The following is a 19,154-nucleotide window of genomic DNA, read 5'->3' on the forward strand; positions in this document are numbered from 1 at the left end:
TTGACAAATTCAGAGAACTACAGAAGGCACGTTACAGCCAATGGGCCATGCTCCTCTGGAACGAAGGCGACTTTCTTACTGAAATCCCAACTGCCAGTTATCCAGGCAAGGAGAAGCGTCCTCCTCTTGTAGGCAAGCTCAGCAGACAAAAACATTTTCAGAGGTAGAGGTAAAGAAGCAAAGGTACAAAATGTTGCTCTGCTGTCTTTCTGTAGCACCAGGGACAAAGAAATAGCAGCATTATCCCCCTTAGAGACAGGAACCTTCTCCTTATCACTGGTAAAATAAACCTTTCAGAAAGTCACTAATAAATAGGCTACAGAGCAAAACACATTTGAGCTACCCAAATACCAAAGCAAAACAAAAGAAAAAAATTTACATGGCTTTCAACTCTACAAAATGAAGTCACCGCCGTATCAAGCCCTGCAGCAAAGGCTCCACACAGCCAATGTAAGTGCTGCATAAAGCACCCAAAAAAGAAGTGTCCAGCAATCCGATATTCAGTCTTCTTGAGCAGTCTCACCTTGATTCTGAAGTCTGGCTTTAAAAATAAGCTGCTCTATCACGCATCACAGAAAAGCCCACCAGCTGCAGCCCTTTGTTCTCCAATAGCAGTCACCATTGAAGGCCTTGCCTTTCACATGGAGGATCAGTAGTAGTGAAATACTGCTCTCTGTCTGTCTTCAAGTATTTTAGCTGGCAGCCGCTGGAATTTTTAGTGGTCAGCCTGCTGGTCTTCTCTTGAACTTTACATCATGCTTTCATGAAAAATGAAATCCTTTGAGTGGAAGATGTTCAGTATTTCTAGTCAAAACCAATACAGGTAGATCTCCAAAGACAGAACAACTGATTAATAAAGCACTGAATAAAGAGGAGATGGACAATGGTAAACAGAAAATTAACAATCAGCACCTTTTCCACATACCAGGTGGTCCGCACATACATTCTCTTGAGCAATCAACAGACAGCCCCCCAAAAAAACAGAAGATGTTTTATTGTCTAAAGTGTTGCAATACAACAAATACGTGATCTGTACAAAGGACACAATAGATCAATTTTAAATACAATCAGGAGAAAGAAGTCCCCATATTCACAGTCCTCAGACAACATCTTATACCAGAACCTGAACCAACAATTTAAAGATTCACTAAAAAAAAACCAAACAAGTTGTTAAAAAGTTTAAACGTCTCCAAAGAGTCTATGGGTGTATTGTCTTACAGCAGAGATCATGGGGTATTCTGTGAAGGGTCACAATGGCATCTTATTGCCCTCAATGCTGATTTTCACTGCATGGGCTGATCTGCTTTTTTTCCTGATATCTGTGAATTTCCGCATCTGTTTGTCCAGTCGACTCACCCCTTTCTTAGAGGTCCCCTGGAACTTAAAAAATAAAACTAATAATTACCACTGAAAAAAAGCAGACATCCCAGAGGTTCAAGAAAAGCAATGCATGCAAGGTTAAACCTGCAAGAGGGAGCTGATGAAGCCACTGGTTCCACCTGGGGGGGAGTGTGTGCGCACGCACGCATTCTCTCCCCGCAGAGCGGATAAAACAGTTCCCCCAATATATGCATTGCATATATGGAGGTAGTCGCACTCACAGACATCACACAGTAGAGCTTTCACATTACAGGGATTAATAACCATGTCAGTTGTTCACATGTCGGCTGAATATACAGTTTGGAATAGTTTTGTATCTATACTGGCTGGAGTTTAGTGTCAGAAATACACTGTGCTACAGTGTCATACATACAGGCTTCCTGGGGGGGAGATTTTTAGATACAAATACACTGTAACTGAGGGGGACTGAGCTGACATATCAATTCCAAACTGCAATTTATTTTAAAGCTCACTGATTAGTACTTATAAAGCGAGAGATTACTGGGAAAAAAGGGGGTGTAGGGAGAAGCAAAAGAAATGCCTAAGCTGACCATACAAGTTATTAGAAGAGTTATTGCATTTCACCTCTGTATTTTAACTGCAAATGAAAAACTGAGATGACAAGAGCAGTTATTTTGCACAGATTAAATACAGTGATTCTGTAAAGAAACGTCACTGAAGACAAACAGCAAGGACCTTCCAATCCATAGCCATTACTTCAATTTCCCCTAACTATAAACAATAAATGATGGAAACTTCACACCTTTTAAGTTTGTGAGAAACAGAGATATCCAGAACATGCTACTTACTTAATATCTGACAAAAAACATCTATTAGAAACTGAACCTCTTGTTCCCATCACTGAGGAAGGCGCTCCTGACACACTGATTTTAAACAAACTTTATTCATAAAACTGTTCACTATTCATTGAAATTGTATCTGGAATTTCACAGTGATTTTTAAAAAAATATTTTTTTTTCTTAAACAAATAAATATGAAGCTTAAACTCAACAGTTATCTACTACTTGTGCTAGCCTCTTCCTGTCACTATTAAGTTTGTGGCAGCCCTGCTCACAGAACTGAAATGCAGACTAGAAATTGTCAAAACAATTCCCGCATTGACACACGCATTGAATGATCTCCCTCCACCCTGCATTCACAGCGGGGGATTCTTCCCCCCCTGGTCTGCAGAGGTCTCATTCTCTGCCTCCTGTCAACCACCCCTAAAGTCTCACATCGCTCAACCTCCTTGAAAGAATACGTGTGAAAAATACCTTACTTTGGACCAGTAAAACGTCAGCCACAGATGTTGGTATACAGTGACATGAGGTCCTATACTAAGGGCTAAGAACTCCTGTGTGTCAGTTCAGGTAAACCTGGAGAACCTCATTATGTCAGAACAGCATTCAAAACCACAGGTGGTGCAAAGCTATTTTTGAGTACAGGTATTTTCATTTAACACCTGTCATTTGGGTACCCTGAAGCTGTCGAGGCAGGTATCGTGGCAGATGTTATGTGCTACAGCCTATTTTCTCCTGTACAAGTTACCTTTTAGGTCACCGTACAGACATGAGAGGATACGAGGGGAGTTTTCCAAGTTTAAGTTAGGGTGTACACACTCCTTTCCTGTATGTGCAAACTGCCAACAGCTAAAGCACATGCACTGTTCACACCTCCCTTGAGGGATACCTCTCAAACTTGGGGAAGGTAGAGTGTCATGGCTACAGGGGCATCCTGTTGCCTTCAATGCTGAACTTGATGGCCCGATGCACTTTGCTGAGTCGTTTCTGTTCAGCAAACCGTCTCTTGTGTTTTTCCAAGCGACTAATACCTCTCTTAATAGTCCCGGGCTAGAAACAATATCTCAATTAATGCACAGAAGGAGAGATAACAGCAGAAAGCACAGTAATTATTACTTCTTCCATTTACATGTGTTCTACCATGTACTCCACTTTTAAATTAAACTGTACAAGGCAGATGGATGAACCAAATAAAGCAAGGCAAAGGCCTCTACTGAAGATGTTAATGTTTACCAAAACCTTGAAGTTTTCCCGAACTGGAATATTATCAGAAGAACATGACACAAAAACTGGGAGAGGTATAAAAATATCAGTGACACGCTTATTGAATTGCAGCTTTAGTTCAAAATGCTCTAAAATAAGAGGCCTGTAATCAGATTCTCACCCTAGAGAGAAACTCTAGAACAATTAACATGAAAATCTCTTTTTGGTTAGAGAAGCAACAATACCTGAGTAAAAGTAACGGATGAGCTTAAAACAGCCCACTTGATAGCAGAACTTACTGTCTACTGAAAAGAACTACCGTATTATACAGTAACCACAGCAATAAGGTGACAGATTCCGAGGCTTAATCAGAGCCAGCTTAGGCACACAGTCACTAAGCTATCCCCACACGGCAGTGCTTACCCTGGAGGACTCCATCTCCACATTCCACTTTGGCCTGACCACATAGTCCTTGTTGGAGGGCATTGGCACCCTCGCACGGGCACAGAACCCAGGGTCTCCGGGTCTAAGAGCCCTGCAGAAAAGATGTGACTGTTAAGAGACAAATCTTACACAGAAAGAAGTACAAGCAATACAGCGTATTCTACCACTGAAACACACTGCATAACCATTGCCTCTAAAACCTCAAAACAAATTGCATATTGCTAGTACCTCTGAAATACTTTTTTCTATCAAAATTAAAAAAAAAAAAAAAAAAAAAAAAAAAGCAACCTACTTTTCCTCTCCAGTTAACACTTTCTCCAGGTCCCTGCGGGGAGTCTGACCACCAGAGCTGCAAGAAAAATAAAATTTTATAGGCAACTATACACAGAGAAAGTTAGTAATTTTAAAAGACAGTCAAGTGTGGTAGAAGAAAAGAGAGAGGTCATAACTTATTATCCTTTTATTTCCCTTAATATTTACACACCCCTTTGTTTTTCTTGATGGAATCTTAGAAAGAAAGGATTTCATGTTTCTGCCTGCTACTCCTACCTGCTCAGTCTCCTTCGCTGAGGCATCTGTTCCAAATCTCTCTGTTCCCTCTCTTCTCTTGTCATGCCTTTGTAGTTTGAGGTAAGGCCAAAGATGGGTCGAGACCATTCATCTATTAAAAAACAAATAAAATTGATTAACAAACGCTAGGCCTCTGAAGTTTCTCTCCAAACCACTCTGCTGACCAAACACAGCTTTCAAAGTTTATGGCAAGTATTTATGCTTCCTTTCAATGCAACAAATTACTTTTGAGCCCTTAATATTTCAGGGAAAACCAGCCTTGTGCACAGTAAGAGCAAGCTTTCATCCATGAAGTCTCTTGCTGTTGCCTGCTCTTTTAGAATCTCTCCAAGCTCTTAGAATACTTAGTGTCAGGAACTCCTGCACACGACAAGGAATGTTATTTTAGAAATATGCAAAATAGTTCCTAAAGAACGTAACAAGTGTATAATCAGTTTGCAGTCATTCAGGATGGAATACACTACACATGGACTACAGCTGTTTAAGAAGTAAACTTTCAGTCATCCAAGATCTCTCTAAAGTCCATGGAATAAACAGTCTTCTGGCAGCACCTTCCTGCCTTTGTAGCATATACATGAGGTCTGGACAACTAGCCAAGAGAGAATCTGGGCAAAATAAATGCCATCCTCTGGTTTAAAACAAGAATGAAAGAAACAGGAAAAGGTGCAGCAGAAGTTAATGTACCAGCGTTTGTTAAGAGCTGTACAAACAAGGCTATGAAACAGATTAGTGAGATTCGTACATCGCAGAATTAATTCTACTACAGACGATAGCAAAAAAACATGCAACAGAAAGACTGATGCAGAAATTAAATTATTAGTGAAATCTCACTGACGCAAGGCAAAGGGAGGTTTACATACTGATTAGCTTCCCTGCCATATCCTTGTTAGGTCTCGACTCTTTGGGGTGTTTGTAGAGGTACATCACAGCTCGTCCAATGCCACTGTGCTTCAGGGTCTCTTGGCTCACACTGGGCAGCTGCAGGGTAAAGGAAACGTCAGAAAATAGCAAGAAATTATGTCTGAACATTAAGGGTGTCATTGAACTTTGCAAAGCCACCTTCACAATAAGCTTGAAAAAATTAGCATTTTTCATTGTCCTACTAGGAATTGGTTAAAGTATCAAACACGAAAACCTAGAAATTTGCCTTAACATTCTTGGGTTTTGGACACAAAATTAAGTAAGTTTCCAGAACTATTTACTCCAAATGCTCTTTTGCTTATACTACCCAAGAACTGAGTTACTGTCTTCAAAGCATTCATTTTATAAAGATAAAAACTTACATGGCAAAAGCATTCAAGTAATCAGCTTAGCTACAAACGCTAAAAGTCTACACTGAGTATGATGGGCATTCCTAGTACACTGCACACTTTAATAGGCCAGAAAAGAGAAGGGACCACAAGAGAGAAAAACCTCAGGGATACACAGCAAATAACTCTTCACTAAACTTTGCATATAAACCTGAAACAGGCAGGCAGGGCCAAATACTCTAAATTCAGGCAGAACTCTTGCAAATTCTTAGCAAGGAGAAATATTTCTAGAGCTTCAGTCAAATAAAGCCAGCGAGCAGTGCTGCAAGAAAAATTTCACTTCTACTTCACTATCAGGACTATACCACGTTTATGTTATGAACGCAGCAAAGACAAAGTGACCAATCACAACATACGAGCCACTGAGAATGAGGGAAGATAAGTGACTAAGCAGTTCAGATTTACCAAGAATCTAGAAATGCCATAGCACGTAACTCCCTGAGAGAGGGCAGAGAACTTCGTGTCTGTAGTTCACCTGAACTCTCAGAAATGTCTTCTGGCCCCGTGCTAACAGAGCTATTCGCTTTCTTGTGAACATAGGCAAAATTTTCATAACAACAATTAAGTGCCTGAAGTTCCCTAGCCAAATTTTGTCCAGCTAGACAGCATGTCTACGATGTAAGACTCATTAAAATCATGCAACTTTTAAACAAACACGTCTATTTTGCAGTTTGCTTCCTTGTGTATTTCACTGCACAGTACATTGGTAGCAGCTGCAGTACATTTATCACCAAACATTTCCCTGAAGCACATGATTGTAAAACCATGGAGAATCCACAAATCAAATATGGTTAAAAGTCAGTTTCAAACCTCTTGCAGGATCTTTAGAAGCTCCTCTCGTATCTTTAGTGCTGGTAGACTTCGGTCTGGAAGAGGAGAAAGCCACTCTTTGATGGCAGACATAACACCACTATCGATGAAAGTTTCTTTGAGGTCCTGCCTAGAAAGTTTAAAATAAAGAGAAGCCAAAAAATCATATTATACATCAAAATCTTAAGATGTGATGTTCCTTCAGCACAATAGTGCATTTGAGTTTGTTTCATGTTAAATGAACAGGTAAAATTACACAGAATTTTAGGTTTTTGAGGCCAGCTAGCTCCAGCATTTACTTGGAAGAAAAGAAGCATTTCAGTGCATACTCAGTACAACTGTAATATCACTCCATGAAATCTACCAAATTCCCAATATTCCCCAAGATGATAATTAACTGGGAGAACAACTCACTTTTTAAGATGCATAACTACAGTTGGTAGCAAAGTTAATTTCTTTAGTGCTGGTTTCTTTTGTGTATTCAGCTGTCGATCCTCCTGTAGGGAGTTGAAGAATCAGCGCAAGTTAATACAAAGAAATCAGCAACTCTCATCCTTTACAACATTTACAGGAAAAAGATTAGTCTATTAAACAAGAAGTGCAACTTTGGCAGGATTACACTAACTTTGTACCCTGCTCCATCTTCCTACAGCCCCAAAACACATTATATGATGATTCCTCTTAAAAAAGGCTCCCCACCTTAGTCAACATTTTCCTTAAAAGCATCACATTAGGAGATTCCCCCTAAAATTACTTTTTTTTTTTTTCTACTTCATGATTTAGGTTGATTGCAATGAACTGGAGGTCTGCAGAGCCCTCCATACTAGCTATGCACAGATAATCTAGAAACTTTGTTAGTAAAATCTCACCTGAACAACAGAAAAATAGCTATCTAAACAATAGTGTGAGGGAAGTGAGAAAATGTATATTCACTTCAGCTAAGAATGTAACTGGATAACCTAGAGGTTTAGGATGAAGCATGGTACAAGTAACATAAGAGCATACAAGTGTGCATCATGTGCTAAAACAAAGTCTGGGTTTCAAAGTGGCTATCATCCAAGGCCATAATGTCACCATCTGTTCAGTACTTGGGTGCCCATATCAAAAAGACCCATTAGAATCAACAGATTTATGTCCTGCTGTAGTAATTCCTTTCCACTCATCTTAATCCACTGAAGGCTCTTTCTGCACAATGTTTTTTTTATTGCAAGGGAGGAGATTCTTCTGATGCCCCCCTTCTCCTCTTCACGCCCCAGAATGGTTTGACAGGCACATGCTAGAGAACTAAAGACACCACAATACTGGAGCTCAGCTCCTCCTTCTCTCCAGCATTTCAAACTTTATGGCTTCATTTGAAACATTTGGCTATCATCTTGGCCAAGAAAGACTTTCTTGTCAAGACCAAGAAAGTCTCAGTTGTCTCCCAGATCACTATCTCGCTCTCCCCTTCCTCCCCAAACACATTATCGTTCTTATCTTGTTCTCAGGAAGATTCTTTTGTTGTTGTTGTTGTTATTTGTAAGATTCCTCTTTCTAAAGTTCTGTATATTCCTCCCAATTGATTTTAAATGAGTTGCGCAGTGCTGTCAGTTAATTTGATTGCTACTCCAACAAAACTACAACCACAACAGAAGGTACCTGACGAAAGGCAAGACCCCAATAAACCTTGCACAGCAACATATTAAGCATGACTCCTTGAAAAAGGCTGTCTGCCAAGGCAGAACTTCCCATAAATCTGTTGCTCTACCATCATTTACCACAGTACTGTCATTTAAACAGTTCAGAAGAGAGTTCTTCTCAGGAACAAACACCAAAGTACTACATATGCTAGTAACTGTATAATGAAATTAAAACATAGTCCCTTTCTCAGTGTTTGATACACTTATTCATGTAGTTTATAGAATACGCATACATCCCTTTTTATAGGACAGTTATCTCAGCTGATCAAAGTTTAGCAAGTTAACTGATTTTAATGTCTAAAATGAATAAATATTTTCTCCAGATTTCAAGAGAAGAAAGGTTTTAATTCAGAATAGCAAAACAATATTTAAACAGTTACTTAGATATTGGAAGCTTTCTGTAGCATACAGATTACTCCTCCTGAGTACCAGCCAGATTTCTGTATTTTACTGATCACAAGATTTTCCCATCGAATGGAACTGGATTTTAAGGTGTCTTTGGACACCTTGGTGTCTAGACAGCCTAGAAAACTCACCTCAGCAGCTTCGTTCATCTTCACAATCATAGCACTGACCACATCATCTGCATCACTAATAAAAGTTCCACCATCACGGTTTCGTCTACGCTTGCCACTCATACTCTTCTTTCGTTGCAGCATCATGTCAAAATCTGACATGAAGTCCATACTGAAATGCAAGAAGAGAGTTTGCTGATGGTCAGAAGAGGGTTGATCTTACTATCTTTGTAGGAAATAATTTCCTATTTCTGTAGCGTAACCTTTCAAAAATTCTCCAATAAATCTACAAGCATTACGTCTCAATGTCCCTTTAGTTATTAGTTAGTTATCCTCAGTGTACAAACTGGGAAACTAGCAAAGGGCTTCAATGGCTCTGAGAGACCCTCAGAAGTCTGCAAGACCTTGCTGAAATAGCTAATGACATGCACACATGTAATGTCCAGGGTTCAAAATGTGCTAAAGCTGTCACTGAAGCTGACAAAGATTTAGCTTTCCTGTACCTGCAATACGCTGCTCTGATGCTACTGGAGCAGACAGAAAGAAAACAGGAGACATGCTGATGGCAAGTCTTGCCATACCTTATCCCTTACACCAGCAGAGGAACACACCTGTGACTCCAATGCTGAACTGCTAACAGTAGAGTTTGATTAGAAATTAATTTCACTCAGGTTTTGATGCGAACCATGAAATACTGTTCTCTGAAGCAGCAGCATAGTTAATCTGCTACGGACTGCCAAGTGACTAAACTGTACAAGCTGAGAGAGGACCTTCTGTTGTAGTTTATGAGAACACACTTTCTGTAGAAACATAGTCCCATGCCTTTCTAAATTAAGAAGTCTAGCCAGTCTTTGGAGGAGCCCTTTCACTAAAATCTTGCATTTGCTATTAACAAAGGAGTACGTAACACATTGACTTACTGCTTCCCTCTTTTGATGTTATCATCAGAGTCCGACTCATCTGCTGTCTCCTTCATGTCTGCATCGCCTTTCTCTTCCTCCAAATCTTCCTGATTAAAACCCTGATGGGTAAAGACAGTGCAAATCAGCGTATGGATTAAGACTGAGCATCTACTCGGGCACCTGACACTGATACTCAAAAAGCTTCAGATAAGTCTGCAGAGGATCTAGAATAAAGAGGAACAAACGCTTCCTAATTCCACCTGTGACTTTCACACCAATAACTCTCCCAACAGAAGAGCTGTAAATGTTATTTAATCCAAAGACTACCTCAGTGAGTCCAGCAGATACAAAGCTTCCCTCCTGATACAGCATATCCTTGAACATGAGTTCAAACCTGAACAGTCATTCTGGAGTACCTTCCCATGAAGATTAGATCTAGCAAGCGAACAAGAGATATCCACAATAACACTTACTGTAAATTCCTCTTCTTCCTCATCACCAGATTCTCCAAATATATCTGCAATCAGGTTCCTGTGAAGGTAACAGTAACATTTATCTATTTAGACTGCAATAGTGAGAAGTGCATTTTCTGCAAAATTTCTAATGACTGTGTGGAGATCCACCTTTCATTCTGCCACCTACTACTGACCTTCCTCTTCACACCACCAATGAAGGTGGACAATTATTCTCTGGTTGGGATTCATCCATTCTCCATTCGCGATCAGTCTCACTATCTGCAACCCTGAAGGAATTCATATTCCCAGAAGCACTTACTCTTGTTCATTTCCAGATTCACTGTCACTGCCAAACAGATCTTTCTCTTCTTTTTTCTTCCCAGCATTCTCTTTTCTTTCTTCTTCTTCTTCCTCACTATCTGATACCATATTTTTCTTCCTTTTGTCAGATTTCTCTGAAGCGGCATCACTATCTGATTCTTCGACATCAGAAAGGATTCGTACTTTTTTTGCAGCTGCCAACAGAAAGGAGCATTACTACATGTCCTAGTAACAGAGGTGACAACTAGAACTCTCAAAAAAACCCTGTTCTCTCAAATTCGATTTGGACAAGAGGGAAGCTGACTAGCCTTCCTACACAAAATCATTGCCATTTCTTAAAAAACATACCCATTCTGAACTCTGTTTTATTCAATCAGTAACTGAAGTTTCCATACACCACATCTATCCATAAAAACTTGTAACTTCAAAACTGACTCTCACCCCCAGTATATGAAAAAAACCAGAGGAAAAAATGACTAGAGAAATAACAACAAAGTAGAGAAATGACTAACAGGAATAATCAACATGACAACAGATGCCAGTATAAAGCAAGATCACTGCAGTCTTCTCTTTTACTTCTATTAGACCTACTTATTACTCAAAAGTATTAGATATACATTCACACAGAAATGCAGTTAGAACAATAGCCTCTACAAATGCAGTTATGCTCTAAAAACAAATTTGCTTTACGGTTTCATATTTATCTTAGGTGCTTTCTTCACATAAAAACAAAGTTTTAACACTACTGCTTGTCACATCACATTTTTATTTTCACACTATAGTTCCTTACGTGTTTTCTCATTGTCATCCTCACTGTCAGAAAGGATAGCTGTTTTCCTTTTCACTGTCTTCTCCTCCTCTTTCTCTTCTTCATCACTGTCCGATATTTTTCGTCTCTTAGGAGCTTCCTCTTCACTGTCAGAGCCCTGAAATCCTTCCCTTACATGTTCGTTATCTGAATGATGAGAATCATTCTGCACCTCCTCCTTCCTATCCTCCCCATCACTATCCTCAGACTCTATTTCTTGTTTGTGTCTGGAAACATCCTCGCTCTCCGAGTCGCTGGCCGGCTGTTTGCGGAGTTCCTCACTCTCCGAGTCGCTGGCTGGCTGCTTGTGGAGCTCCTCACTCTCTGAGTCGCTGGCTGGCTGCTTGTGGAGCTCCTCGCTCTCCGAGTCACTGGCCGGCTGCTTGTGTGACTCCTCATTTTCAAAATCACTACTGTGATCCCTGTGAGGTTCTCCATTTTCAGAGTCACTTGCTCGATGATTTAAGGCATCTTCATTTTCAGAGTCACTTAAATGCCGATTTGGACGGTCCTCAGTATCAGAATCACTGTCTTTCCCTCCATGAGCTGCTTCATTGTCTGAATCACTTACATTGTGATTTGGAGGCTCCTCATTATCTGAGTCACTGTCTTTTTGCCTTGGGATATCTTCATTTTCAGAGTCTGTCATATGAGGCTCTCCCATTTGCCCATCATCTTCTCCATCACTGTGTTCATTCTGAAAGAGAAAAATAATCTCAGGCAACTAAGCAAAAAAACTTTAAAAAGTAAACAAAAAATGTTCTGAATTTTTGCTTGTCCTTCCTCCAATTTGATTACCCAAAGTACTGCAAACGGAAATACTTTCTATACAGAAATAATTATTAGCCAATTTGCATCAAAAGACTATCAAATACTTCAGATAAAGAAAAATATTAAGAGATCAGTGGAAGTCTGTCCACTCTGCAGCTCAATCGTATTTTGGAAATGGTAACAGAATTTAAAAAACACTCAAATAAACATGTCTAAGAAGGGTCCAGTTCCTCAAGGGTAAATGCTTAGTGCTTTTATTTTAAAAAGTCAGGCCTTCAAGGAGGTTTAGTCCAAATCCCCAGTAATAAGGCAAGAAACAGTATCTCACACTTGTCATTTTCTTTTTCTTAAGATCTCAAACAGACATTTTTTGTACAAAGTACATTTTACTGAAACTGCACATGCATTACTTTCCACGTGAAGCTCAAAAGAGCTTGTGCCCTTTCCTTCTTTGCCAAGGAAATTTATTTAAGAACACATCAAGACCAAAAGCCTACCAAAAAACAGGAATAAAGTTTTAGTCAGACCTTTCAGAGAATAATACTCTGAAACAAGTTAACAAGTTTTGTGTTTCAATGTGTAAATGTAAGAACAGATTCAACGCTTCTCTCCCTTAAGCTGATAGCTCCCATGCCTATCCAGACACCTGAGATAACCTATGCACAAATACATCGATCTTCTTAAAACTTTAGAATTCAAACACAAGCCTTTATGTCTTTTTCTACACAGCAAAAAATACTGAGCCACATGCTCCATTTTTGGAAAAACATTTCACAAGCCACCTGTCAATATCATTACTGACAACATCTTGTTTTATCTTTCTTACAACATCTAATTTCTACTTGGAAAAAAAAAAAATCTCAATTGCATTTACCTGAGAAAACAAAATTAGACTCTTGAACACTCATTTCATTAACTCAGTACACCTCTCTCCGTCACTGTCACAATAATCCCCGTTTTCAACTGAAAAGAACAATACTGTAAAAAGTAACTTTTTTCTACATAATCAACTCCACTCTTCAGCCAGGCTTTCCTCAGGAGTGATTTTGTCTCCGCTATAGACTCCTTCCGCTAGCATATTTGCAAACTGAGTATTTCTTGTCCTAGGAGATACTTTAAGACCTATATGTCCTGGAGCTTCCAAATCTTTTTTGTCAGCAATTTAATTTCCTTGGAAAGACAGACTTTCTATCTATTTTTATTTTCTATAGTCATTCTATTCCCACATTCAGAGTCATACAAAATAATGCAGGTGTATCTATCCTACACCTACAACAAACAATACTATTAATCTTTAAAATGTATGATTAAGAAGGAATTTTAAATAAAGTTAATTTTAATTGCTTTTAGGAACTACTCTGTCCAGAATTATACTAAGTGGTAAATAACATTGCTTTTTAAGATTTTGGACCTCACGCATTTATTCCCTTGGCTAGCACTCAATAAAGTAGTAACTTCTAAATTACTGCACCATCACTAACAGAAAGTTACTGCACAATGGAAAAAAATCAGGACTATGTAATTTTAAAACATGCACTTCAAATACAACTTCGCTATTTCCATGTTACTTAATGCTAGCTACAAAATAGCTGCTGTGATAATCTGAGTAGTTTTCTCTCTAGTGCTTCTCCCTGTCTCTACAGCGATGCTACTCTTTTGAATCATGCTGGTGATATTATTCAGTACTTCTCATTTCTCCTTGCAGAAAGGAAACACAGTTCTGTTCAAACCTGAATTTGGAATTTTAAAGAATTAAATATGAAGATTTAAGAAGTTACAGAATTGAGGCTGCACAGCTGAGGAAGACCATACACACAATCAACTGCTCTCAGTTTGTTATGGGATTTTATTTACTTCTTTTTTTTCTTACAAAAAAATTAATTCGACTGCCCTCTCCTGCCCAGTATCTCCCACCTAAACTAACAACATGTGTATGTGATGTATTTTCTCAGACTGTATTATTTAAGATTAAAGAAAACTGCAGCTGCAAACAGAACAGGAAACAGATTCTACAGCAGTGTTACAGGCAAGGTCATTGAGAAGTACTGAAATGCAGAGGTCTACACCAAAATTGATGTTTATAATAATAGAAATTCTTTAATCCTTATTTTCCTACCATTTAATTTTTGGTGGGTTTGTCTGTCTTCTCTTGATTTCAGATGGCTAATGCTGAATAGGTACTGATAATTATGTCAGCAGTAATAAGGGATTTTGCTAAACAAAGCCAAGGAAAACAATACAAATACTCCTGTTTAAACTATTAGGCTCATCACCTTCCAGACTGTCAATCTAAAAAGCCTTTGATGAACAAGTAAACAAAACTAAAAAACAACTCGAATCCATAATGATTCTTAAATGTTTCTAAGGTCAGAAGTGTGGCTGCAGGTTATATATCCACCTATTCAGAATATATTACTAAATTACAAGGAACTTCCTATGCAAAATACTTGGTAAGAAGTCATTACAATTATACAGCGTTATTACTGATGTACTTTACAATATATTGAATCTCTAATCTGTTACTGCAAACTGACAGTCACTCTTGAGAACAAAGATGTTGGGGGGGGAGAGCAGACGTGCATCCTAATTAGCTCACACTATGATTATACAGTGCTCTGCACCACAGAATCCCAGTGGTTACAGCAGCTGAACTCTACTGTGATATAATCACCTACAGAAGAACCATTTAGATAATATAGGCACCCCTACACAGACTGGGCAGACAGGCACCATCTGCTCTAGTCCCGAGTCTGGAAAGCTCAACCAGAGCTAAGCCAAAAAGCACACATTATATTAGTCAAGTCAGTAAGCCCCACAGAAAGATGACACACACTACCTCAGACTCAGCACATTAATAGAACTGAGCATCCTCTAAAGCAGAGCTGAGACAGAGCTGACTCGCTCAGAGCCTACACAGAACAGACAGGCCCTGTCCACAGTCACCAGTGCAAAGGTCTTCTGAATACAATTAATGAATCTGTGAATGTTCTGCAATATACTTGATATAAAAAGTGCATGCAACTTTACAGTAAGATGATTAAACTCTGTAAGACAGTTTCCTCTCCACCCCTCCACCCCCTTTTTTTTTTACTAGTTCGTCTCTAAAAAGATGTTTTCAAAGAAATCAAGTACGTAATTGTGTAGTTTTCTATTTTTCCTTTTCCAAATACTTAATTAAAATAAAGATCAGACATCCTCAAAAACAAGTAGGTCTCAGGTAATTGCTACTGCATTTTTCTCTAATTCCTTTGCTTTCTTTTCTTCCTCCTCTTTATCTATAAACATTTTAATTGAGATGTCCTTAATTTTTTTTAACTGAAAGAATTCTATAACATGAGGCTTTAGTACAGTATAAAATAAGGAATACATCAAAATCAAATTTACAGTGTTATCCTTCTATAAGAATTTCAGTTAGCAAGTAGTTTATTGGATCAACATGCAGCCACTTTTAAGAGGTACTACTTTGATAATTTAGTAAGTTCAACAAAATTGACCCATCCACTACAATCTCATGAATGACAATTGTTAAACTAAGGCATACATAACCATCATAGGCAGATCAGCAAGTTTCTCTTTTTTCAGAAATGTGAGATATTTGTATATGTTTGTTAACAGTCACAGTCAAACCATAACTTAACTCATGAAGACAGCAGCGACTTGGTGAAAGTGTAAGAATCTAAGTCATTAAAGATTTCCATATGAGCCTGACTTGTACAAACACTGTAAACATGATTTCATATTCATTACTGTACTAAAACTATGTGTTGTCTAATTCTATTTGTCTAAAGCAGAATCGGTAAGGACATCAAGGAGAACATTTATAGATAAAGTGGGATTGGGGGAAGGAAAGCCAGAAAAGAATTGTGGAAAAGAAAAACCCACATACCTGAGACCTACATAAGTAATTCCTCAGGATTCCCCTTTTCTTTAAAGTTAAGAACCTGAAAAAAAAGTTTGAAAGTTTAAAACTTCAGTTCTTTACATCTGAGTTCTAAATTAGAGACGAAATAGTAATTAAATAGACTTAACTGATTAGGCTGTCTCAAAGGTTTTATTACCTTTGAATGTCATTCCTCCCACATATTCCTAAAGATGAAGGAAATAAGAGGATGAGACAATATTTAGGGTAAATAATATGATAAATTACTGAAAGCTACTCCTTTTCAGAGACAGCTGCTCCACATTATTGCATTTGGAGTTGCATTTTGAATTTGATGTAGGGAAGACTAAGAATATAAGACTTCATAACACAACAAAATACTCAAATGTTTATGATTGGAACTGAATCAAATAAAGCACTAAGGCTTGAAGGTTCACATTTACTATTGGACAGAAAGGTGGTTTAGTTCGGTTTTTTTCTTTGGGGTTTTTTTTTTTTTTTAATAGACTTTCTGAAGTATTTTATCTACAGAGGAATGTTCAACAGCCATCACAGAACAAAGCCCTTAAAATAATGCAAGCAGGTGAAGAGGATCAGTTAACAATGACAACAGGTCCTAGTACTTTCTGGTTATTTAAATCTGAAAAAGACATGCTGAAGATGTAAGTAATATTCAACTACCCATTCTTTAGGCCAGATTTCCAACTACTTTGCCACAGTAAGTAAAATTAAAATCCCACAGGAGTATAGAAGAGTAAGAACAAATGACCAAGTTTTCATACACAGCAGAAAAAGCTTAGTATTATTGTAGCAGCAACATGACTCTCCATGCACTCATCACCATTTTTTTTTCATTAAAACAGAAGTACTAAATCCCTTTGAAAGACAGTTATTTCTCCCATGCTGCAAAACATATTTTCTCCCACACTGAAATCCCAATTGTCACAATAAGAGATGCTGCCTCGCGCCAAATCAATTTCTTCCATTGCAAATACCAACATCTTTTTAAAAAAAAGAGAATTTCCAAATCTGCTTTACACTCATATTCAAATACATGGGAAGAACTTTCATTTCATACTAATATAAAATCTTCATCTACCTTCTAACTCTGAGGGAAGTATGAATTCAATAAAGGTGTGGAGGAAAAAACAAAAGGATTGCAAGTTATACCACAGTAGTGTTGAGCCTTTTGACACATCAGCCTGCTACATTATTTCACATTATGCATTTTAAGCAATTTTTAAAATCTATAACCACTGAAAACCCAGTCAGAGTCAATCTTGATCTTTACATAAAATGCAACAAAATATGCAGAACAGAATGAAATGGCTTTGATTACAGTTTTTATGAGTATGAAAAAGTGCTGGCAGAAGACGTGAGTTCACAGGCCAAACTTATTCCTTCCTAGTAAGACCTGATGTAATTCTATTTCAAGTCACAAAAAATTCCTCAAAATTAAGATTAACTCCAAAACTGTCCTAGAAATCTAAAGGGTACCTTCACTTTTATCAGAATCTCTTTTCAACCAAAATAGTCAATCCACAAGTTAAGTGTCTCCCCCCCCAATACAACCCTGGATCAAAGCATTACCACCCTTTTCATGTAGGCTTCTCAAAGCAAGAACCTCTTCACAGGAAGAACAGATCCCATTTAGGAACCTTAACCTGCTCCTGCTCCACATGGAGATCTGCTCCTTTGTGAATGACAAGGTGAAAAAACATAGCACAAAACAGACTTGAGAGTCAACGCTCACATCTGAGAGGAAAGATGGGAGATGGGAGAGCATTTATTCTTTGGTAAGGAAATCTATGCCTCCATAATGTGTGGTTTTACATTACTGTGCAGAATTTGAGGTAAAATTCCAAATTCCTCATAATCCATTGCTTAGAATTTCAAACCCAAAAAGTTTATCTTCTTGCAATTGATTATAACAATATTAAACTTTTTCTAGTACAAACCAGTGAATGCTATTATAACCATTAAGAAGAAAAATAAAAAAAACCCTATCCGACATATTGGTCAAGAGATTATCTGACACATTTCTTTCTGGAAGTAAAGTTTTGCCAGACAGGACCCTTAAGAACAACTGAATAAAGACATAAGTCTCAGTTAAGAGAAAATGCCTCTTTAAACAAAAAAAATCAATGTATAGAAGAGTAATCTTTATCTAGATAAAGTTCTAGTAGTACCTCTGAATGGTGCCCTACACTTCCATTCTCAGATCCAGAATGCTGCTCATTTCCTTCATCTTCAACATCAGATCCTGAATCTCGTTCGTCTTGCACTGGAGTAGCTCCACCATCATCTACTCCGAAGTTAAGAAAAGAAAAGTAAAACTCAGTATCATCTCCCAGTGTTTGAAAGAGCACTGACAGTTGATGATGAACACGGAGCCAGGCAGTGCTACAATCAGACTCTCGTTCTAACAGTGCACCACTAAAGAGAAACGGAGGGTATCTACTGGGAAGGTTTGGAACAAACCCACCACAGATACCCCCCAAAGACATCACAAAACTACTTATAACATCCACGCAAGCAGTCACTGATACACTAATCAAAACACCGAACCAGTAATAAGGCGGCCGCTGTGCTGCGATCACGCCAGCGGACCCGGCCCGGCCCCGCCGATGTCACCCCAGACCCTTGCGGAGCCGGCTGCTGACTACCGCCGGGGCGGGGGCGGCCCGGCCCGGCCCCGCGCACCCTCCGTGGAGCGGCCCGCCGAGCTGGGGTCCCGGCCATTACTCCGCCGCCGCTACGCGACACCACGGTGAGCGCGAAGGGCGCCGGAAGCGGCCGCCGGGCGGACAGGACAGAGCAGGGCGATCCCCGCGGGCCCCGCCGTGCCCAGCACCCTCCCTCACAGGGCCCAGCGCCCCGGGCGTCCCTCCCGCGGGGGGGACGCTCCCGCGCCGCTACCTGACTGGTCCCCGCCGTAGTACTCGCTCTCCATGGCGGGCCGCCGGCCCCGCCTCCCCGCCGAGGGCTGGCGGCGGGGCGAAGCCCCCAGCGCAGCGCTCGCCGCTAGGGCCCGCCGCCTCCAGGCGCCACCGACGCCGCCCGCCTCGCACAGGCCCAAAATGGCGCCTCTCCTCCGAACGGCCGGCAGCCGCTCCTGCGCATGCGCTAAGAACGGCCGCCCCCTTCCCCCGCGCGTCCCTGGAGGGGGAGGCTCTCGCGAGGCTTCAGGGGGGAGCCGCCGCCAGGGGGCGCCGCGCGGGCGGGCGGGGCCGCAGCCTTTACACCGCCCCGCCCCGCCCCGCCCCGCCCCGCCCCGCCGTGAAGGCGGTTTCCAACAGCTTAATG

General features: G+C 39.8%; 1 protein-coding gene across 4 annotated transcripts; it reads right to left on the reverse strand.

The window, feature by feature from the left end:
• Positions 1-972: 972 nt before the first annotated feature.
• On the reverse strand, positions 973-18,860 carry IWS1 (interacts with SUPT6H, CTD assembly factor 1). Of its 4 annotated transcripts, XM_050902475.1 has the most exons (15): positions 18,768-18,860; positions 18,038-18,153; positions 11,180-11,894; positions 10,388-10,583; positions 10,087-10,144; positions 9,632-9,732; positions 8,733-8,883; positions 6,932-7,014; positions 6,518-6,647; positions 5,258-5,375; positions 4,377-4,488; positions 4,120-4,176; positions 3,807-3,918; positions 3,070-3,230; positions 1,319-1,380 (listed from the first exon to the last, which is right to left on the reverse strand). In XM_050902475.1, the coding sequence occupies exons 1-14, from the start codon at positions 18,799-18,801 to the stop codon at positions 3,102-3,104; spliced, it is 2,112 nt and encodes a 703-aa protein (XP_050758432.1). In that variant the 5' UTR covers positions 18,802-18,860; the 3' UTR covers positions 1,319-1,380; positions 3,070-3,101. The 4 variants fall into 4 exon arrangements, with proteins under 4 accessions (XP_050758431.1, XP_050758433.1, XP_050758435.1 ...); XM_050902474.1 differs by lacking the exon at positions 3,070-3,230 and having other exon boundaries at positions 973-1,380; XM_050902476.1 differs by lacking the exons at positions 3,070-3,230; positions 18,038-18,153; positions 18,768-18,860 and adding exons at positions 15,855-15,909; positions 15,998-16,058 and having other exon boundaries at positions 973-1,380.
• Positions 18,861-19,154: the final 294 nt, after the last annotated feature.

The sequence above is a fragment of the Gymnogyps californianus genome, chromosome 10, assembly GCF_018139145.2.
Source record: "Gymnogyps californianus isolate 813 chromosome 10, ASM1813914v2, whole genome shotgun sequence".
Classification (NCBI taxonomy): domain Eukaryota; kingdom Metazoa; phylum Chordata; class Aves; order Accipitriformes; family Cathartidae; genus Gymnogyps; species Gymnogyps californianus.

Bases quoted from the DNA above. Each gene is read 5' to 3' on its own strand.
- IWS1 (XM_050902474.1), bottom strand. From the start codon at position 18,801: ATGGAGAGCGAGTACTACGGCGGGGACCAGTCAG. The intron at 4,489-5,257 runs GTATGTAAACCT...GTTTTTTAATAG, and splicing joins TATGGCAGGGAAGCTAATCA to ATGAATGGTCTCGACCCATC. The intron at 4,177-4,376 runs GTAGGAGTAGCA...TTTTTCTTGCAG, and splicing joins CAGCGAAGGAGACTGAGCAG to CTCTGGTGGTCAGACTCCCC.